Below are 23,884 nucleotides of genomic sequence, written 5' to 3'. Positions count from 1 at the left end.
CCTGAAGTAAAACATACAGGCTATCACGAGAAGGATAGAGACACATCATCAATACACCTCGACCAGATTCTGAGATCGGCTTCATATCGGAATTCGGCATTGTTCGTTTAAGATTACACCTTTGCTGCAATGAAACTACAGTTGGGATAAAGACACAGGTTGGGTCTATAAGCAGTGAAAAATATCTGCCTCTAGTCCAACAAACATTGTGATAATTGCTAAAGTGACTAAGTTCTTCTAGAGCTTTGTTCTGCACCTTCTATCCTCTAAAGAAAGAAGAAATGCCAAACAAAACAAATACAACAAAACCGTAGGTGAACAAAAAAAGCAATAGGCCTAAAAACTTGGAAATACAAAGATGGATGCATCATAGTGCTATGTTCGGAACGATGGAGGTGGGACGTGGTGCCTGAGAGGCATCAACATCTCAGCCTCCATCTCATGACACAATTTTTCCTAAACCCTAATCACAAGTGCCGCCGTACATCCAAGAAGCTAACTGCAACAAGTCAGAATTCGCTACTCACCACGTTTAATTACAGCTAAAATAAGCAAAGATACCTTACCACCAGATAAAGGTCTATGTAAAAAAATAATAATAATAATAAAATAAAAACATGGAAGATGCAAAAAGCATCTTTACTTTTCTCTGAGAATGAAAACGTGGCTTAAACACATTGACAATTTAGAAGCCCTTGGAGCTCAGGCCCCTGGAGACTAACGCAGTAGCACAGCTGGTGGGTACAGCAGACCTCAGCAGGTGGTAAAACATGAATCAAACCACAAAGTCACTTGTTTTATTTATTCAACTTAATGAGAATATTTTTTTCATTTTCCTACTGAAATAAGTTTTATCAGAGGTACTTACCCTAGACCCTGCTAGGGGTGTTATATGCATGCCCTATAGCTTTCTAAAAATGTTTTAAATTCTAAGCACTTCTAGCCTCTGGTGTTTCAGATAAAGGGAAGAGATTATAGTTCTATAACAGGATGGTGTAAACCCTCTACAAAGGTTACTAAAGGCCCAGGAGCGGCAGGTTACCTTGTGGTTGGTTCACTCCAACCAGTTTCCTAAACAAGCCAGAGGCAACATTATTTGGCAACAGTGTTAGAAATAGGAATTTCATTACTCAGTGCCCCCAGTACAGGTTAAATTTTGGGTTCCTACCTTCACGTACTCAGGAGCTGAGTCCATAAGGTGCTGATCCCTAAGAAAAAAAAAAAAAGACAAAATGAAATAGATATTGAGAACATGCATTCTAGGGCAGAGTAACACGTGTCCAATATTATTTCATCCAGTTCGCCCAAATTATTAAGTAGGACCTACCTTCCAGACAACACCAGGGAAAGAGGGATAAGGACGTTGGAACCAAGATTGGTGCCTGGCAAGGTACAGGTAGAGGGGGCCGGTAGGACACCACTACGGCCTCGTTCTGGAAGTCTCACATATGTTTCTGATACCTTCAGGCCCCAAATGTTGGGCTCTCTCACCTAAGAAATCTAAATTCACTAGAGCATTTAAAAAAAAAACACAACACACAAAAAAAACCTAGGCTATGAGTATTACAGCGGAGAGCAAGGAGAACAGTGGGCTGGTCATGCAAGAGAGGCTGACCAATCAACACGCAGCACTAGGATCTGAACCTCCCCCCCAACACACACACACACACACACACACACACACACACACACACACACACGCCTCCTGTACCACGCCCCGACGGATGAAAAACTGGAGGCTCAGGTGGGTGGAACAGCTGCCCCAAGGTCACTGGGCACCCAGGTGAGTGAGAGAACAGAGACTTTACCCAGTTCTACCTCCATTTTAATTTTCATTCCCTCTCCCCCCCCCACCCCCACCCCCACACACCACTTGCCTTTCCTTGTTTCTGCAAGACCGGGGTCAGACATGTGGCAGTTGCCACACTTAGGGCCAACCCGGTTGATTCCAGCAAGGAATCAGCCATCTTCTTGGACATCAATCACACTGGCTGTTCTACCACCACTGAGTTACCAGCCCCACAGCACTGCTGCACAACACAATTTTCTTTCTTTCCTTTTTTTTTCCTTTTAAGCCACACCTGGCGGTACTCAGGGAGTATTCCTGGCTCCGTGCTCAGGGGTCACTCCTGGCGGGGCTCAGGGGATAGAACCAGAATCACTGTGTGCAAGGTAAGCACCTGACATCCTGTGCTATCTCTCAGGCCCAACTTTCTCCTTTTTCTTACTACTCTTTCCCCTCTGTCCTCTCTTCTGTTGTCAATTCACCCACATGTTCTTGGGAAGAGAAGTTGCCTGACTCAAAACCCATCCCTGCCTGGGACTCGAGGGTAGGGGGGCTGTACCTTGGGTCTACGGGCAGGGCATTTGCACAGAGGCAGAGTAGTTCCTTCTCCATGCAAACAGATTAGGTTCTGCGGTAAGTTCCTTTGTGGCACCCAAGGATCTGAGAGAAACGGAAGCTCACAGTCTCTCTGGATACATGCCCATCAAAGAGGGCAATAAATCAGCCTTTCAGAGTCTTAAAGCAAGGCATACTGTGTGACCTAAGCTGGTGTTGGCTTCATAAGGCGTTTCCCCGGAGCATCAAGCTATCTGCTATACCCAGCCAGCGCATCAAAGGTCTCTCTCTCTCTCTCCTCCCTATCTCCCCCCTCCCCCTCCCTCTGTCTTCCCCTCCCTCTCTCATCCATCTCCCTCCCTCTCTCTCTCTCTCTCTCTCTCTCTCTCTCTCTCTCTCTCTGCACTCTAGACCTTGTAAGTATGTCACCACAAACCATGTGTGCATTCACAAAGCGGTACAGCTATTGGGATGTGACTCAGCATTAGAGTGCCTGCTTTGTGGGCATGGGGCCACATGTTAAATCCCTGGCCCCCCTCATCTCCCCCCTGTGGCACTTCAGCTGAGCGTGCAACCGCCGGACACATGGTATAGCAGGTAGGGCGCTTGCCTTGCACGTGGTTCACTCAAATTCCATACCCACCATGACATACGGTCCCTCAAGCCCCACTAGGAGTGTTCCTGAATATAGAGACAGGTGGAAGCCCAGACACAGCCAGGTGTGCCTCCTAACCCCCCTCAAAACTAATACCAATAAAGGGAAGGAAAGGAGAAATGACACAATAAGAATGGGTAAGAGAGAAATCTGGTCGGTGATGAAAACCTCTGTTAGAAGCATCACGGTGCTGCTGCCCAGTGGGATCTTAACCACCGGCCCTGGTTTTCTACTGTATTAGCATTTTAGCCTCCTATGCACCCAACTCTTTATTAGTCAGTAGCTCTAGTGGTCTGGCCCTGCACATACAAAAGATGTTAGAACCACTGAATTGTTTCTTCTCATCTTCAAATTTCTATTTTTATGTACACTTTGAAATAGGCATATTACATATTCATGATACCCATCTTAAATGGGTATCATGATCAGTAGTATAGGTAACTGTATAAGTCAATGATTCTCAAAATTTTGGTGTTAGAATCTCATTACACTGTTGTTATTATTATTATATCTTTGGAGTGAGGTTTGATGGTACTCAGGGATTACTCCTGGCAATGCTTGGGGGATCAAATGTAGTGCTGGGGATCACACCAAGGTTGACCACATGCAACTCAAGCATCCTCTTGCCCCTACATTCTAAATTACTAAAGACCTAGACAGCTTTTGCCTGTGGGAATTATATCAACTGATTTGTTGATATTAGACCTTAAAACAAAAAGTTTTACATATGTATCAATTTATAGTTTTAAAATTAAGCCCATTATATGACTACATAGCGACATTTTACTTAAAACGGTATGTTTTCTATGACCTAAATTTAGACAACTGTAATACACTTATAAACCTGTCAAAATCTAGCTTAGTAGAAGACAGCTAAACTCTCGTATCTACTTTTGCATTCAAAAAATTATAACAGGGTCAAGGAGTTAATTCACTGGGACTGGGTCTGAGAAAGTGCTCCGCATGTAGAAGCCCCAAGTTTGATCCCTGACACCACATGGCCCCTGAGCACTGCTGGGAGTATCCTGCACTTTAGTACCATACCACTGAGTGTGGGACAAGAAACCAAAAGCAAATACCCAAACAAAACAGAGAAAGTGTTGGAATTTGTCTTAGTTGGAATAATGAAGAAACTATGTCTTGACACAGATACATAACTATAAAAGGGAGGGGCATTTTCAAGGACTTTGCAAATAACTGTGGATATGTTTAAGACCATACAAAATCTCAATGAGAAGTGGTCTATAAAATTAGTTGTAATGTGGGCTCTAAAATCCTATCTGGTAGGCTGGAATCCTGAGTCAATGCCTGGCACTGCATGGTCCCCTGCAATTATGGTCAAAATCAAACCAGAGCAAAAAGCAAATAAAATCTACCTTGGGGCCAGAGAGTTAGTACAGGAATTAGGGTGCTTGCCTTGTATCCCAGGTCAGAGCCCCACACCACGGAGTTTCCGTGAGCACCACCAGGGGTCACTCCTGAGCATATAGCCAAAATCAGCCCCTGAGCATCATGGCTCCAAAACCAGAAATTAAAATAAATCATATCTGTTCTCTTTTGCATTTTGTGTGGTATTTTGGCTTTGGGGTCACACGAGATGACGTTCAGGGGTTACTCTTGGCTCTGCACTCAGGAATTACTTCTGGCGTTGCTTGGGGGACCATATGGAATGCCAGAGATCCAACCCTGGTCAGCCACATGCAAGAAAAAACGCCCTCCCCACTGTACTATCACTCTGGCTCCTCTCTTTTGCATTTTGGATAGACATCCTGTCCGTGTGTTTCTAAATCCATTATTCTGGAGAGCAAGTGGTTCACTGAGTTACATGGGTCTTCCAAATTTTGACCCATTTATTAAAACGTAAAAAGAAATTAAACTTGTTAATATTATCACTGATCTCATCAAAAGTAAGTTTTTGGAAATTTTCAAGTTTATGGTGTGCAAGGGAATGCACATTTCCTGAATCTCAACATTCTCTAAAGTCTGGATTTCCTCACCGACAACTGACACTGTCAAATATTTTCCTTAGTCTTCATTTCATTAATTTTGGGGGGAAAATACTGTCATATGCCAAGACCACAGTTATAATCTGCAAATTTAATTTTGACACTTTTTGTTGGTGTTTTATTTTGGACCACATCTGATGGTGCTCAGGGCTTACCTTTGGCTCTGTGCTCAGGATCACTCCTAGTGTGCCTCAGGGTACCATATGAGGTGCCATGGTGGATGGAATCAGGGTTCTCTTTACCCGCTGTACTATCTCTCTGGCCCAATATGTCCTTTTTTGTTTTTGCCTTTTAGGTTACACCCAGTGATGCCAGGGGTTATTCCTGGCTCTGCACTCAAGAAGTACTCCTGGCAGTGCTCAGGAGACCATATGGGATGCCAGGGATCGAACCTGGGTCAGCGCATGCAAGGCAAATACCCTCCCCACTGTACTATGACTCTGGCTCACATCATTCTTTCAGAAAATTATTTTTAGAGTCCTGCCCAGGATTTGCTCTTCTCACCAGATTTAGCTGCAAAATCTGCTTTCTTTCATCTTTGATAAGTCAAATTATTCCTCTTTCCTTTATTTTTTTTCTTTTTGGGTCACATCTGGCGATGCACAGTGGTTACTCCTGGCTCAGTACTCAGGAATTACTCCTGGCAGTGCTCGGGGGACCATATGGGATGCTGGGAATCAAACCCGGGATGGCTGCATGCAAGGCAAACACCCTACCCACTGTGTTATCACTCCAGCCCCTATTCCTATTTCTTTCTTTCTCTGTAGTTACACAGATAGATCTCCAGAGGCACAGGTGCATGCCCACAGTCAACCAACACTGAGCAAAAGTTTGTCATCCTCAATACAGAATTACATGATGTCTATAGCATTTGTGTCAGATATACCTATTTGCGAGAGCTATTTAGAGTCCCGCACCTGGCTGTCCTCACCGGGGCCCCTTGGAGGGGAGTGGGTTGAGTTTTCCTCCCCACCCCAATCAGGGCTCCGGCAGCTGAAAACCTCCAGAACCAGCCACCACCATGCTGAGACCACTCTGCACACATGAAGGTACCGGCAGAGGAAAAAAGGTACGCGGGTCCCGGGGCTGAGATCTCCAAGCCTACTTGGATCGGGGCTGAGCATCCTCCACCCAGATCCTCCAAATTCCAGTAGGCGGGGGTCACACCCACCAACTGGCCCCCTGGCGCCGTGTAATCCCATCAACGGCCAAGACTCAGAGACTATAAAACCCAGCTGCCGGAAGCACGTGGCCACATTCGCGGCCGCGCGACATCTTATCATCTCATTCCTACTTTGGACAAACTGGCAAGCTACCGAATGTAACCTGCCCACATGGCAGAGTCTGGCAAACTCCCCATGGCATACCCAATAAGCCAATACCAGTAACAATGAAGGGTCTCATTCTCCTAACTCTGAAAGAGCCTTGAATATGGCACTTTTTAAAAAATCTCAGGGCTAGGACGAAGGAGACATTACTGGGGCCTGCTCGAGGCAATCGACGAATAACAGGATGGTCGTGATTGTCGTGATCGTGATTTAGAGTCTAAAGGAAGAAAAGCTAAAGTGCTTGTCTTGAACCCTGATGACTATGGTTCAATCCGACCACCACACCAGCACTGCCAGAGATCACTTGTCAGCACAGAGAACCCGGAATAGTCCCTGAGCACTGCCAGGTTTGCCTCCCCGCCCCCCCCCAATAAAGAGTCCCAGAAAAAAGAATGTATGTGGGAAGATGTATACAGGTTGTAAGTAAGTTCTGTATCATTTTATCTAAGGGCCATGTGGATCTGAGACTCAGGTTTTAGCATTGCAAAGGCACTGGAACCAGCTGCCCTCGGGTTCCTGAGATGGATGTGACTAAAAATTTCCTTTATCTCTTGGCGTAGACCCCCTCAAACTCTTGAGAAGCAGGTAGGATAACCATGGTGGACCATGCCAGGCGCCGTGCCCACACGGCTCCTGAGGCAGTGCTGACTACAGTCTGCAGGATTCCAACCCAGAGATTGGATCTGAAGTGGGCACCTGCCTTTCCCCTCTGCCTTGACCTCCTGCCACTTCCCAGGCACCTAAGACCCTTGATGTTTCCCCCAGAGGCTGGCCCAGCCAAGAAGTCTGGGATTCCCGTGTGATTCTCCAGCCCACGCCCTTCTCTTGGCAGGAGAACATGGAGGGGCACCACTCAGGACTAATGCTCCAGCCCTTCCCAACGCTGCCCTGCAATGAACTCCGGCCAGGCCTGCAAAGGGGGGGCTAACCCTTAGACAACGACAGCGAAAGGAAATCAAACTTTCCTTCAGTGCTACAAAGGCACCCTCAGGTTCCCCTTCTCACCCTTTTGAGCAAGGTCAGCAAGGAACAGAAGAGGCGGCCATCAAAGGTACTAAAACACATTGCTTTGACCTAAACTGCAAGTGTCTTTCAGAGCAGAATTGCTGTGTCTCTGTCTCAGGCAGCCGACCCCAGCCAGAAAGCACAGCAGCAGCCCGGCGGCCAGCCTCTCCTCTGTAACAGAATATCTGATTATTCATGCAAGATTGTACAGCAAACGCTCCCTCGACCACCAAGTTTATATTCTCCAACGGAGATCACTAGAAAACAAACAGAAGAACTTGGCAATATAAAGAAAAAGATTTGAAAAAAAAAATTTGTTGTTTTGCTTTTGCCAATAAAGAATCTCCACCCACAGGAACCCACGATGCTGTGTGCTTCTTGGTTGATGGCCGAGAGCCTGGCGGGCACCCACGGTCCCGCCGCCAGGCTGCACCACACGGGGTCATAGGCGGCAGGAGAGCAGCCGGGTGAAACCAGACTCCACTGTTATTCTGTTCTTCGGTTTATTGAGTTTTAAATAACATCACAGTGTTTACTCGGTTCCATCATTCTTTCCAGAGTTCCACTTTCTTAAGCTCAAAATGGACACATGGCTAATTGGGAGGTACAAAATGCTCTATTTTGCTATTTTCATTTCTTCATCAATAACCAGATTAATAATTTCCTCTTCTAAAAGGCACCCTTGACCTGTCAGCGTTTGCTATTTTGATTCAAGAGATTCTCCATCTTCAGTACACCAGTAAAATTTCATTCAGACAGACCTTTTCTCAGTGCTTGGTTGGGATACAGATGGGGAAGGAAGTGCCCTGTGTGTTTTTAATTACTGGGTATTTTAAATGAGTGAATGTTTATTTCTTTAACCATTACAGAATGAATTCATGGAAAACAGCACTACTAAACAAATGTCCTTTCAGATATAACATAAAAGGGATCATTTGCCATAGGAGGATTATTTCATATAGAGGAATGATGGGGGAACTTAAGTCCAACAACTGTGGACTGGGCAGGATTCAAGTCTCATCTTAAATTCTGCACATTCCAGTGATGTGCAGAAGTGGGGGAACCCCTGAACACTGACATGGTGTTTGCACTGCGGGTCCCTAGACTGCATTTTCACTTAGCTGCGGTGCTCTTTTCGAGGTGCTCTGCCCATGAGTGGTGCTATGGCTCCTTCATGTCGACACCTTCCCGAAATCCTTGCATTCACCCCTTGCTCATTATCAAGCACCTACCAGGTGCTGTGCATGAGGCTACACAACAGGCACGGGGATCAAAGACGAATCAGTAGACCCAACACAGCTCAAGTTGGTGCGAGAGTGGGGCCAGAGAGGTCCTTTCAGGTCATATCCAGGTTTTGAGGGCTGGAAAGGGATTATTCCATTGAAAAATATCTGTGGGTTGGGGCCAGAGAGTACAGTGGGGAAGGCAATTTCCTTGCCAACCTGGGTTCAATCCTTCACCGTATCTGGTCCTCCATGCCCCGCCAGGAGTGATCCCTGAGCACAGAGCTAGGAGTAAGCCCTGAGCACAGCCAGATATGACCCAAAGCACCTCCCCACTCCTAACCCCCCCCCCAAAAAAAAATCTGTAGGTAGAAGACCTAAGATGTAGCTAAGTGGGAGTGCTCTTGCCTTGTAAGTGTGAGACCCTGGGTTTGGGAGAGAGGGAAGAAGGGGAAGGGAAGGAAGGAGTCAGGGTAGAGTGGGTGGGGTGTGAGGGAGGGCAAGGGATAAAGGAAGGAGAAAGATAGGAAGGAAAGGAAGGGAGAAAGGCTAAGGAGGGCAGGTGAACTGTGGAGCAAGAGAGTAATGGGGCTGGTGCTAAGGAAACTGCCTTGTATGCAGCCAACCCTGATTTAATCCCGAAGCACTGCTGGGCACTGAGCCAGGAACAGACCCCAAGCACCAGTATATGACCCAATCTGCACCCCAATAGCAGAAACATGTGGAAGGCGGAAAAGAGGCGTGGCTGAGACTAGTTGAGAAATTCCCAACTAGGCAAGAAGCCTGCCAAGGCCAGGGCACACTTGGGAGGCTGCGAGAGTCCAGGAGCGAGGTCTACTCCAGCCCAGACCAACTTCTCTCACAGGGCCCCTCAGTATCTTTCTGGGTTTACCTCCAGCTTCACAAACCCCACGGCAGCTGGAGAGACCCCACCCAGATCCCCACTCTGCCCCACGTCCCCCAGTGGCTCCATCTCCTCTGGGGAAGTGGAGCCTTGAGGTTCCTTCCCCTAAGCCCTTGGTGGGGTGAACCTAATGAGACCCCCAACTTCACTGGGACTGGTGGGATTCTAAAGATGCTGCATCTACTGCTGGGAAGGGCTTTCGCAGATGTGATGGGGCCCCCAAATGGCACATGGGAAAGAACACAGGGCATTTGGGGGAGTCTGACGTGAAGCCTGAGAGGATCCACAGGAGGGGTCCTGCTGAAGGCCACGCTGGGAGAGGGCCAGCAGCATGGCCTTGGGTGCGGCTTCTAGAGGCCTCTAGGAAAAGGGAGCCACCACAGATAGCCTCAGGATGCAGGGGCTTCAGACCTACCACAGCCAAGGAACCGGCTTCTGCCAAATCTGAAATGAGTGTGGAAACCCACCCAGGGCCTCAGGTGAGGATCTGGCTGCAGGTCCTGAGTGGGAGAACCCGGCCGGAGAGCCTGTCTGGGCCAGGTGGGGCATCTGTGTCCCAGAAACTGGATGCTAATCAGTGGGTGCAGAGTTAGCAAGACTGTGGGTGATGGGTACACAGAGGAGAAAACAAAGATCGCATCATCCCATCTATATGGTCCATCTAAGTCTACTGACGTTTCTCTCTATTGTTCAACTACAGAGCTGGATCCTGCTTCTCTGCCTCCTCGGCATTTACAGTTCCTTTGCCGGGGGTGTCTGTCTCCCTGTCCTTCTCTGATCCCCACCAGAGACTAGCTTTCCTCGGCTTATTTGGGCCTCTGCTCACGGCTTATCTCTTTCCCTAGCCATCTTGTCCGAATGAGACCCTCCCCTGCCCTCAGCCTCTCCCTCTGGCTTTGATTTCTGCCATATAATGTGATGCTACACTGAGTGTGTAACTGCCGGCAGTCATTCCCTGCAAATAGAACCCTCCATGAGTAGGACTTTCTCTTTTTGAACCCCCTGTTTTGGAACCCTCTGCATGCACAGAGCAGTGGCCCTGAGCCTGCTGAATTACTAAAGACAAGAACAGAGCTGGAGAGGTGGCAAACAGGGAGGGGGAAGAACATGAAGAAGAGGCAAGGGCTAGTGCTGAGGGACTTGGATGCCATGAAGGTGACACTCACCTGTGGACGCAGGGGAACTTGTGAAAGGACCCAAAGCTAGAGTGCAGGCACTGGTTTGTGTCTCAGAAAGGCCTCTGCAGTGCAGTGGGCAGCAAGAAGCAACGAGGAGGATGAGTGGAGAGGCTGGAGTGGACTGGGGGAGAGATGGGGACTGCAAAAACAAGCCATGGGAGGTAGGTACTGATGCAACAAGTGTTTCCTAAGAGACTGGATAAGTAAATGAATGGAGAGGGACAGAGGAGTGAGAGATAAGGAACTCTCCAACTCTAAGGGAACGAGTAGATAAGTGTCCAGCTAATGGTTAGGACTCAATACATCATAGAGAATTAAAACACCTCTGCATGAAGGTAACACAGCACCAATTTTTTTTCTTCTTGACTCTGTTGACCTTGGGGCCAGGCTCTGTGGAGTTCAGGGTTTTACTCCTAGGGCTGGAGCGATAGCACAGCGGGTAGGGCATTCGCCTTACAAGCGGCCAACATGGCCGACCCGAGTTCGATTCCTCCGCCCCTCTCGGAGAGCCCGGCAAGCTACCGAGAGTATTCGATATGCCAGACACAGTAACAACAAGGTCTCCAATGGAGACGTTACTGGGCCCACTCGAGCAAATCGACGATCAACGGGAGGGCCTTAATTAAATGCTCAGGAGTGGCCTCTAGAGGCGTTGAGGGACCTTATGAGGTGTCAGGGACTGAACCAGGACCAGTGTCAAGGCAAGCATCTTAACCCAACTATCACTCCAGCCCCCTGTATCAACTTTTCCAGAACAAAGATCTGAGTAAACGATGTGCACCCATTTTCCATGGTTAGCACTAGAGCATGTCTGCAGGCTGCCACTGGCTTCCTGACATCTCAGAGATGCTCTGCTTCCCATTGGGCTGTCAATAGGGCCCTCCCAGGAGGGGTCTTCACTCCCACACAGTAGGAACAATGCATCTCTCCCACAGAGCATGATGAAAAAAAAACAACACACAAGGGAGTCCTTCCACCTGCAAATAAGTCCTTCCACAAATAAGAGTGGAAGGAAGTGCAGAGAACAGTAAAGCCAGAGGGTGACTGCCTTCATGCCAGCCTCACCACTGCCATGGCTGTCACAGGCTCTCTGACTGCAAGTTCTCTGCGGTCAGGGCCACCTCTGCCTTGGTCACGGGCGCACAGACTACTCCCTTAGATAGTCCTGATCTTAGACAGTTCCACACAGCTTTGGTCTACTGCCTTTCCAAGAAAAAAAAAAATCCCTTCCCAATCCCTGGAAATCTGCCTTCTTTAATTAAACAAAAACAAAGCATCCCCCAACACACACACACACACACACACACACACACACACCAACTGCAGAGGAGGCTACTATCACCCTCTGATGCTTCCAGCACCCTGGAGGAGCGGGGCAGTATCGCCCCACTTTGGGAAACACAGACAATAGATGCCAATTCATTAATAAGCAAGCAAGAATGAACAAGTACAAGAATAAGCCACAAATAACCATCCTGGGGTTATAACTACACGATCCAAATAAAGCCCCAGAAAATGAGACATTTCTGTGGGGATTTTCATTTCTTGCCAGGGTGGGAGCAGATGAGATGAGATTCGCCCACAAGGCACAGTTCCTAGCTGTGACTCTCAGACCATTTTCAGCTGTGGAGCCCACCCTTTCCTTGATGCAGCTGGAAATCACTTGCAGGCCAGGGATCGGAGGGCAGAGCTGCCCCACAGGCTCAGCACGCCTGGGCCATCTGGGATGTGAACTTGTGAGCATACGTTTTCAAGGCAGGTGGGAAAATCCACCTGTGTGCTTCCTCTGGGCCCAAGACCAGATAATCTGACAACTAAATGATAAATAAATGACATGTGCATTCATTTCTCAAATACATTGTTGAAGTCACAAGAAAGGAAGTTTTAAATAAACAGGATGTCACTCTGGGGTAGATCCACACCTTCTTTGGGTAAGTCCTTAGGATTAATTCCCATAAAGAAGGATGGGAAGAGAAGACAATTGATGGCAAGGAAATGGAAGAGAAAGAAATGAAAGGAAGGAAAAAAAGGAGGAAAGAAAAGCAGGCATGCCTATACAGAACAGAAAAGGAAACAGAATTAATCAAGAATATAACCAAGAGCAACAAAAAAGAGGTAAGGGGGCAGAAAAAGAGTACAGCGTGTAGGGCGCATGCCTTGCATGCGACCGACCCAAATTCTATCCCCTGCATCCTATATAGTCTGCTGAGCATTGCCAAGAATAATTCCTGATAACAGAGCCAGGAGTAACCCCCTGAGCAACACCAGGTGTGACCCAAAAACAAAAACAAGAAAAAAAATTAAGAGCCAGAGAGATGGTAAAAAGTATAAAGCACTTGCCCAGCTCATTCCCATCATTCCCCCACATTGCATAAAGTCCCTTGAGTATGGCCACGTTATTCCTCTGAGCAGTCAGGAATAGCCCCTGAGCACTGCCAAGTGTGGCCTAACCACCCCTCCCCCAAACTAAAAGAAACAACATAAAACACCAAATATTTAAAAAAAAGCAACAGGAAAGAAAACATAGGAATTGAATTTAACCAGAAATCCAGAAGGAGATAATTGAGAAAAAATAAAAACAATAGTCAAAGAAACAATGTTGGGAAATCTTCAAAATTAATTAAAAATACAATTTTTCAGATTCAGGCGTCTCAATGCTTCTAAACAGTAAACAAAGAAATCTAGCCTAGATGCAATGTAATGAAATGACAGACCAACACAAACAGAGAACAGGGGCTGGGGAGAGGCTCAAATAGGCTAGAACACATGCCTTGCATGAGAAAACCCCAAGTTTCATTCCTGGCATCACTTGTCCCCATCACCACTGGGTGTGGCTCAAAAACAAAAAAACCCCAAAATAGCAAAAAAAAAAAAAAAAGAGAGAACATATCTTAAAAATAGTCAAAGAAAAGTTTCCCTCGGAACAATGCCATATATTTTCCTTGGCCAAAGGAGAAAGTAGGGAACTGAAAATTTCCAATCCAGCAACACTACTTAAATGAGGGAGATGAAAGATCATTTCTGACAAATCGATACCAGAAAATATATTTCTGGAAGAAAGTCAAAGATGCTGCAAGGGAAGCCTGCCACCACAGAACGAATGATGTCCACGGAAGCAAACAATGCCAAAGCTGTGAGTGGTAGGAAAGCAAGCAGAATGTCTAATTTGTGGAGTCAAATACCCAAGCAGTGTTGGAAAGGATGTGAAGGAATGGGAACTTTGTGTTCTGTGGGGGAGAGAGTAAAATAGGATAGGCAGGATGGGTTTGAAAAAGAACAGGCATAAGATCCAGCAATCCCACTTCTAAGTAGCTACCCAAAGAAATGAAAGAGTCAGGCACATAGGCCATAGCCACGCTGTCAACAGAAACCAAAAGTGGATGCAACAAAGCACCCACCATCCACCTGTCAGCAGGTGAATGACACATTACTGTAGAAACACACAACGGGAAACCATTTGGCCTTCAGACTGAACAGAAAGGATGCTGACACAGGTGATTAGGCAGGTGAGCCCTGACACCTTTGTACCTGAAACACCCGGCCACATGCTGAGCAGTGGCTCTTGCCTGAGACAGAACAGTCAACTTTAGATAGACAAAAGGGAGAAGCCCCATTGCCAGGGACTTGGGGGAGATGGGAGGGATATTATGAATGATGCAGAATTTCATTTTTGCAAGATGGAGAGTGAGTGTGCGTGTGTATGCATGTGCCAATGTGTGTATGCAATTGTCTCCTTTCCACTCTGCAGAGCCTTAAACCCTAATCCTTCCCTCCCACCATACTCATGGGATCACTAGAGAAAAAATAATATTGAAGGATGAGAGGGGAGAAGACAGAAATATTGTTCTTGGACTGATGACCGTCTAATTAAGGAGATAATTTTGCCACAGGCCTTGACTGAACGTGACGGCCTCAGATCCCCCGCTCAGCATATGCCTGGTGACTTGGTCAGGCCGGGCCCAACTCCCAGCCCACTGAAGTTTTGTTTTCAAGGTGGCAATGACAGGCTGTTTTTGCCAAAAATGAATCTCCCTGGACAGGTTCTAAATACCAGAGGAAGTGAGGGCAACACACCAAGAGGACAGAGTTTGACGAGAGAATTTGATTCCTGTGTTTATGGAGAAATGTGAAGAAATTGGTGCTTCAAACAGGCCTGGCTTGGTGCAAGCAGAAATCAAAATCAATCTGTGATGAGATCATTGGTGATTAGATAAACAGATTCTTTACAGAAACTGAGAATCACAGTGAGTTCCAGTAATGCCACTCTAGATCGGGGTGTTATTACATGCATTGCCTTTGCTAATTTGAAAAACAGAAGCAGCTTTAAAGGCTGGGAGTTTGGCTCCAATGACACCTGTATGGTGCTCCTTATCCCAAATCGCTGGGAGTGAACCCCACAACATTTTAGTGAAAAGGATAAAGAAAAACAGAAATAGGTTTAAGATGGCTCAAAACAGCATGGAAAGACACTGGGTTCAACTCCTTCTACAAATGCAACAAATATGGGGGATGGAGTGAGGAAGAGACCTGAAAATAAGGGGATTGGGGTATGGAGCTCGGAACTAGAGCTCAAGCTTCACGTGGATGAGGGCCCTCGGCCAATCTCAACACCTCCCCCACCAAAAAGATTAAACCAAAAAGGTGAAGAGATAGTACAGGGGTTGAGGTGCATACTCTTCAGTTAGAACCTCCATTACTGCATCTGGTCCCTGGAACACCTCCAGGGGTCACTACTGAGTACAGAGTCAGGAATAGCCCCTGAGCACTGCCTGGTGTGGCCCACCTCTCTCCCAACAAATAAAAGCACTGAATACTTTTGCTTGTTTATTTGTGGGCCATACCAGCTGTGCTCAGGGTTTATTCCTGGCTCTACACTCAGGGATTACTCCTGGCAGGGTTTAGGGGGACCTTATGGGGTGCAGAACCAACTTGGGTCAACTGCATGTAAGGCAAATGCCCTACCTGCTCTACTACTGCTCCAATCACAAAACACAGAATCCTTTAGAAAAAAAATAAATAAAAATTGGTCAAAGTGAGAGCATAGCAGGTAAGATGCTCACCTTAGATGCAGTTGACCTGGGTTCAATGCCTGGCACCCCATATTCCATCTCCCAAGACCTGAGAAGAGGAAGCCCTCAGCACTGCTGGGTGTGAACTAAATCACCAAAAAGAGAAGTAAATAAAAAGAACTAAAACCTAAGAACTAAAAAGGTTCCCTCACAGCAAGGGCAGGGAAAAAAAAAAAACCCAGGAGGGATCTCACAATACAGCTCCCTGAGAACTGAGGTATTAATGTTCTTATCAGGCACCCCAACCCTTGGTACCTGCACCAGTGAGAAAAATCACCCTGAACACCTTACTTTATACCCACCTCTGGGGAGGTGGAGAGCTGCTGGGAGGAGTGGGGCATATCTGTTGTGTACATATAGGAGTTCGGGCTCCATCCCCGGGTCCTGCACCATGGGGTTTTGGGGGCCCCTAAACAAACAGAAAAAAAAACCCAAAGGCCTCTGGGGTTTATGACCAGGAGACCCAGAGGTGGCAGGGCATCAAGTCCATTCTAGAAGGGCAAGTGTGCACTCACCCGATCCAGAACCAGGACAAAACCAGCCATCTGAAAAGCACCAAAACACACATGAAGGGGACCCTGGGGCTAATCTTAAAGCAGATCCAGCAGCTGAGTATCTGCCTGAACTCCTGGGACAGACACCCACCCGTGTAGTTTTTGAACTTAAATTCCACCTTCCTGGAACTGGAGCTGGAGGCTGTTTTGGCACTTATCCTATGTTGCTAGAGCTGGCAGTCAGGTTGCTGCCTTGGTGCTTGCCCTTGGCCTTGCCTCGGCTCACCGAGCCAGAGATCACACTTGTTTCAAACGCCAATTTCTTGGAAAGGGGCAGGGTGGAGGGGTCATAGAGGTGACTCAGGGCCTAGTCCCATTGTGGTTCTCAGCAGGGATATCTCACCAGTAATGTTGGGGTTTGGGGTACCATGTGCAGGACAGAACCAAGGCCTCCCACAAGCAAAACATGTACAAGATCCCTTAAATTTGTTCCTTTCCTTTTAATGGAGGTAATACTGGTTTACAAGACTGTGTGTGTGTGTGTGTGTGTGTGTGCGTGCGTGTGTGTGTGTGTGTGTGTGTAGGATAAATAGATTTGGGCCACACTCTGCAGTGCTCAGAGGCAACTCCTGACTCTGTTCAGTGGTGCTCCTGGCTCTGTGTTCAGGGAACCATATACAGAACCTGGGACTGAAAGACAGCCTATGTTTGAAAAGTGGAGTTTCATACCTCTTCAAATGTTACCATACCACCCCCACCATATCACCAAAGTACTAATACTCCTCTTCCACAGCCCACTGAATGCCCACCACCCTTTCAACTTTCTCCCTTCCCTCCCCCTATGATAACCTCAGTTCTGTGGTCAAAACCTACGTATTTGCTTCTATTTGACCTTTACTAGTCCTTCACTTTGATTCTTTATATTCCACATGAATGAGATCATCTGGTATTTCCGACAGACTTTGCTTAGCATAACTTCCAGCTTCATCTATGCTGCTACAACTGGAAAGATTTCATCTTTCTGAAAATATATTCAAGTAGTATCCCACACTCTCACTCTGTACACCACGTCTTTATACCCCTGTTACTGGGAACTCGTGTGATAGGACCCTGATTCCTGTAGGCATCCCATGGGGAGCCCTACATATCACCAGTCTGGAGACCAGAGGGTTTATGATTGTGCTGATAATACTGTTTATATTTACATACCTTTAAAAACTGTTCCTGCAGTTCTGGCTTTCAATCTCCCTGAAACTAGATAAAGTAAAGTAAAGGCCCTCCCATTGATCATCGATTTGCTCGAGCTAACGTCTCCATTGGAGACTTTGTTGTTACTGTGTCTGGCATATCAAATACGTCACGGGGAGCTTGCCAGGCTCTGCCGTGCGGGCGAGATACTCTCGGTAGCTTGCCGGGCTCTCCGAGAGGGGCGGAGGAATCGAACTCGGGTCGGCCATGTTGGCTGCATGCAAGGCAAACGCCCTACCGCTGTGCTATCGCTCCAGCCCTCTGAAACTAGATGCTGACTATAATTCCTCCATTTGAAACAGTGAAGTTCCTATCCATATCCTCAACAACAGGACTTAGTTTTAAAAAAATACTGAGGACTGAGAGAGAAGACAGAGGGCAAGGCATTCACTCTGAATGTGGCCAACTTGAGCTTAACCCCTAGTGATGCATAAGGTACCCTGAGCCTCACCTGAGCACAGAGCCAGGAGTAAACCCCAAAGCAACATCAAGTATGGCCCTGAAAAACAAAACAAAACAAAACAAAACAAGGAAGGAAGGAGGGAGGGAAGGAAGGAAGGAAGGAAGGAAGGAAGGAAGGAAGGAAGGAAGGAAGGAAGGGAGGGAGGGAGGAAGATAACCCACAAAAGTTTACAAGACAATCAAAGTTGTACAGTAGGGTTCACTAGTAGCCAAGGCCATTCTTAGAGAATAAACACCGTGAGTGGAGACCAAAAAAAGAAGATAAATAGAGGAATATGTTTCAAATGGAAGCCCAAAATAAAATGTACTGAATTAAAATAAGAACACTTGAAAAACCTTACTCATAAAGTAAATAGATAATAAAGATAGTGAGCATCCTCCACCCAGATCCTCCGTCTTCCAGTAGGCAGGAGTCACACCTACCACCTGATCCCCTGGCGCCGTGTAATCCCATCAACGGCCAAGACCCAGAGACTATAAAACCCAGCTCCCAGAAGAGAACAGCAGAGTCTCCTGCCCCCGCGCCTGGCTGTCCTCGCTGGGGCCCCCTTGCAAGGGGTGGGGGGGGGGGCAGATTGAGTTTCCCTCCCTGCCCTGAGCAGAGCTCCAGCAGCCAAAGACCTCCAGAACCAGCCCCAACCATGCTGAGACTACTCTCCACATGCATGAAGGTACCAGCAGAGGAACAAAGGTATGCGGGCCCCGGGGCTGAGATCTCCAAGCCTGCTCGGATCGGGGCTGAGCATCCTCCACCCAGATCCTCCATCTTCCAGTAGGCAGGGGTCATACCCACCAACTGGCCCCCTGGCGCCGTGTAATCCCATCAACGGCCAAGACCCAGAGACTATAAAACCCAGCTCCTGGGAGACATAAGACATCTTATTATCTTGTTCTTACTTTGGACAACCTGGCAGGCTACCGAATGTAACCTGCCCACATGGCAGAGTCTGGCAAACTCCCCGTGGAGTATTCAATATGCCAAATACCAGTAACAATGATGGGTCTCATTCTCCTAACCCTGAAAGAGCCTTGAATACGGCACTTTTTAAAATATCAGGGCTAGGATGAAGGAGTCGTTACTGGGGCCTGCTCAAGGCAATCGACGAACAACAGGATGATCAAGGAACAACAGGATGATCGTGATCGTGATAGTGGATTAATCAATTACAAATTAGAACAAAGGTGAAAAGATAAAAATAGTAGTATTCAATAAACTATGATAATTAGCTAAAATAGACACAAAAGGATGTAAAATATGTCATCAAAAATGAAGTGAAGCAAGTAAAATAGGAGTCTATGCTTTGCATACCAGTAGCCTTAATTCAATATGTGGCAACCGTGGATCCCCAACAAAAATTGCAATAAAATAAAATAGCTAAGAATAGGTTTAACCAAAGAAGTGAAATAGGGACTGGAGAGATAGTGCAGTGGGTGGGACACTTCCTGTCCTTGCACATGGCTAATCCGAGTTTGATCAACAGCACCACATATGGTCTCCCAAGTCTGCTAGGAGTGATCCCTGAGTGCAGGGGCTAGGAGTAAGCCTTGAGCACTCCTGGGTGCAGCCCCCAAAACAAAAAAAATAATAAAATAAAATAAGTGAAATAACTGCACAATGAGTATTATGTGACATTAACGGGGGAAATGGATAAATATACAGGGAATGGAAATAGGAAGAATTACTATTGTTAAAGTGTTCATATTTTCCATGGCAATCTGCAGATCCAGTGTAATACCTATCAAAATTCCAATCACATTTCTCACAGAAAAGGAAGTATTCTAAAATTTATTTTAAGCTACAAAAGGATTCCAATTAGCCAAAGTTGTTATGAGAAAGTTGCTCGCATTATGATCTCTAGTTTCAAATTAATTACAAGCTATAGTGATAAACAGGGTGAGAGACCGTCTGAGTTCATCATGTCAACCAAGACCATCCATGGTACTCACAGTTCCAGAAGACCGAATCTAAATGTTGGACCTGGGAGTCTCCCATTGGATGGCTCCACAATGAAATCGACCACATCATATTTAATCAACAATTTTGCCTGACCGATGTTGCTGTTGTCACAAAATTCCAAACGGGATCAGACCACTGTCTTCTTTGGGCAAAATTCTACTTCACAGAGTGGGGAGAAAGGGCTGCAAAGTTTAAGAGGAGAACTCCAAGAATGACCACCAACTGGGAGCTCTTTGGCACTATTGCAGCAACATGGAAAGATGCCGTCATTGACAACATTGACAAGGAATATGATTGACTGGTTCAGCACCTCCATGATTGTGCAAGGAATGCTGAGAGAGAGATTCGCCACAAAAAGACACCTGTCTTCGAAAATTCTTGAACTCATTCGCCAACACAGCTTGCAAGCCTCACGCAACCGCAAGCGAATGTCCGAGCTCGCAAACCAGTGCAGAGAAGCGATAAAGGAAGACCTCAAAGAGAGAAGAGCAGCAGTGCAGGCGGATGAGGCAGAAGCTGGGAAAAGCAATCACAACACCCGCCTGTCCTTCACCAACTACAAGACCAAGATGACTGCCCTCCGATGTCCTGATGGATCTATCACATCTTCCAGAAGGGCAATGGAGAAGATTATCCAGGACTTCTACTCAGATCTCTTCGACAGCCACGTCCACCTGCCCACATACCAAATTCTACAGGATAGATATGTCGTTCCCAATGTTCTCCCTTCCGAAATCAGACACGCCATTTCATCGGTAAAGAAGGGAATAGCACCTGGCCCAGACAAGGTCAGACCTGAACACCTGAAGAACCTGCAGTCAGTACTCATCAATACAGTGGCTCAACTCTTCACACACTACCTGTCTGAATGCAAGGTTCTGTCCCAGTGGAAAACCAGCAGGACTGTACTAATGTACAAGAAGGGAGATATCCATGACATTGGCAACTATCGCCCAATCTGCCTGTTGTCTGTTGTCTACAAGCTGTTCATTCGAGTCATCCTGAATAGGATTGGCAGAACACTAGATGAAGGACAACCATGCGAGAAAACCGGGTTCTGCAAAGGATTCAGCACAAACGATTGACCATATCCACATGATAACCAAGTTCATTGAGGTTTCTCAGGAGTTCAAGATGCTGCTCTAACATTCGTTGATTTAAAGAAGGCCTTTGATTCTGTTGAGACTGAAGTGGTCATTGAAGCCCTAGCCAAACAGGGCACTCAAACTCAATACATCAGAATCCTCTGTAAGCTGTATTACGGATTCACTACCAGAGTCTCACCATTCTACAAAGAAGTGATCATCCATGTCAAGAGAGGGGTTCAGCAGGGTGATACCATTTCACCGAAACTCTTCAGTGCCACTCACGAGAATGTCATGTGATGAATGGAATGGGAAGGAATGGGACTAAAGATAGACGGTCAGCAATTACACCACCTCCGCTTCGCTGATGACATCATTCTAAAAACACCAAACATTAGCCAAGAGGCACAAATGCTGGCCGACTTCGACCGTGAGTGTGGAAAGGTCAGACTACAGTTGAATCTCACGAAGACAATGTTTATGAGAAACAGTCTCATTCCTGATACTCCATTCACTCTCAATGGAATGACCATCTCTGAATGCAACAGTTATGTGTACCTAAGTGGAGAAGTCAACATGATGAATGACCTGGCACCTGAGTTGCACAGGAGGAAGAGAGTGGCTTCCAAGTCAAGTCGTTCCAACGACTTCAAGAGTGTCATAGAAATATCTAAGAGGACAAAGAACCTCCAGCTCTGGGCACATCTCTTTGATTCCACTGTTCTTCCTGCATTAACATATGCCTCAGAGACCTGGGCCCTACGAAAACAGGCTGAGAACGCAATTTGGGTCTCCCAAAGAGGAACCGAAAGAGCTTGGAGTATCATGCTTCACTCAAATGAGAGAAAGAATTCAGAGTTCCGACCTCCGTCGACGGTCAAGAATCAGGGATGCTGTCTCATTTGCCAAGGAGTCAAAAATCAGATGAGCTGGACATGTAATGAGATTTGGAGACGACTGCTGGACTAGAACTGTTGCCAACTGGATTCCACGGGACGTCAAAAGATCGCGTGGCTGCCCACCAACAAGATGGTCAGACTTCTTCGTCAAAACCCTGAGCGATCGGTTTGAGGCTCCTCATGTTCCTAGAACAAGCAGATGCCATTGGGCTACACTAGCTCATGACAGGGATGAATGGAGACATTACTGGCACCCACTCAGTAAATTGATGAGTAACGGGATGTCAAGTGATCAAGTGACAGTGATAAAACTATGAGGCCTGGCATAAAATCTAAGACCCTGTTCAAATGAACTGAATAAGAACCAGAAATAAATCCATGCATACATGATCATTAACTTATGACAAGGAAGGCAAGAAAATACGATGTGAAAAGTCTCTTCAACAATGGGGAAACCAAACAGATATGAACTATAGGGTCAAACTAGATTTATTACCTTATAACATACACATAAATAAACTAAGAATTAAAGACTTTAATATATAACCTGAAACCATAGTATTTCTAGAAATAAGCATGGGTGGCAAACTCTAACAGACAGTTTAGCAACAATTATTTTTCTGATTTAATTTCAAAGATATGAGCAGCAAAAGCAAAAATAATCAAATGTGATGGGCTATATCAAACTAAAAACTTCTGCAGAACACAAACCATCAAAATTAAAGGAAGAACTACTGAAAGGGTAAAGGTATTTGTAAAACATATACCTGATAATTCATTCCAAATACCTAGATGAATAGACAAAACATATAGGTATTTAAATTATATAATATATATATATATATATATATAGTGTGACATCTTATCTAGTTCTTACTCTGGAGAACCTGGCAGGCTACCAAAGGTAGCCTGCCCATACGGCAGAGTCTGGCAAACTCCCCGTGGCATATTCAATATGCCATAAACCAGTAACCATAATGGGTCTCATTCTCCTGACCCTGAAAGAGCCTCGAATGTGGCACTTTTCAAAATCTCAGGGCTAGGACGACGGAGACGTTATTGGGGCCTGCTCAAGGCAATTGATGAACAACAGGATGACAGTGATACAGTGATACCTGATAAAGGGTTAATGCAAATAATTAACAAAGAATTCATACAGCTCAGTTTTACAATCCAATTAAAAATGGGCAGAGCAATTGATTAGACATTTTTCCCCCAAATAAGGCAGATGGCCAGCAGACACATAAAAGATGCTTAACATCATTAATCACAAGAAAATTACAAATCAAAACCACAGGAAATATCTCCTCATAGCTGTCAGATGGCTATTATCAAAAAGGCAAGAAAAAACAAGTATTGGTGAGGATGCAGAGGAAAGAGAATGCTCTACTGGTGTCGATATAAATTTGTGTAGCCGCTGTGAAAAACACTGTGGAATGTCCTCCAAAAACTTAAAATAGAACTGCCATGTGATTCAACAATTCCACTTCTGGGTATTTACCAAAGGAAAATGAAAATACTTATTTAAAAAGATATGGGTACTCCAAAGATACATTCACAGATAATGCAACATTATTTACAACAGACCTTAAGTGGGAACAATATAAGTGCCTATCAGTAGATGAATAATAAAAGTAGTAAATCCCCCTACCCCCCCAACTCTCCCCGCTATCCCCCCTCCACACACACACAGGAGAAATGTATCATTTAATGCTTTGGCATTAAACAACAGACTTCATATACAATGGTAGTCTAACTAACTAGATTAGAATGCAGTCTAAGTACAGAGTAGGTTGGCTATAGCATGTAAACTTAAGTAAGTATACTCTATGACATTAACACTATAGTTAAATAAATCACCTAACAACACAATTCTTAGAATCTAATTCCATCATTAACGTATATACAATAAAATACTACTCAGTCATGAAAAAAGTATGCAATCCTGCTATTTGCAACAACATATAGAGTCTTTGAAAATATGGTGCTGAATGAAGTGAATCAGATAGGAAAAACACAAGTCCTGTATA

General features: G+C 45.9%; 1 protein-coding gene across 1 annotated transcript in view; it reads right to left on the bottom strand.

Annotated features, from left to right (window-relative positions):
- BCAR3 (BCAR3 adaptor protein, NSP family member) overlaps positions 1-23,884 on the bottom strand; it is a 124,706-nt gene that overhangs the window by 76,992 nt on the left and 23,830 nt on the right. Inside the window, exon 3 of the mRNA XM_056123375.1 lies at positions 1,169-1,208. Within this exon, the coding sequence (XP_055979350.1) occupies positions 1,169-1,208 (40 nt within the window). The remainder of the gene's footprint in view (positions 1-1,168; positions 1,209-23,884) is intronic.

Source organism: Sorex fumeus, unplaced genomic scaffold, assembly GCF_029834395.1.
Source record: "Sorex fumeus unplaced genomic scaffold, SorFum_2.1 ptg000047l, whole genome shotgun sequence".
Classification (NCBI taxonomy): Eukaryota; Metazoa; Chordata; class Mammalia; order Eulipotyphla; family Soricidae; genus Sorex; species Sorex fumeus.
The sequence above is the reverse complement of the archived record's forward strand: the minus strand, read 5'-3'. Positions and strand labels throughout refer to the sequence as shown.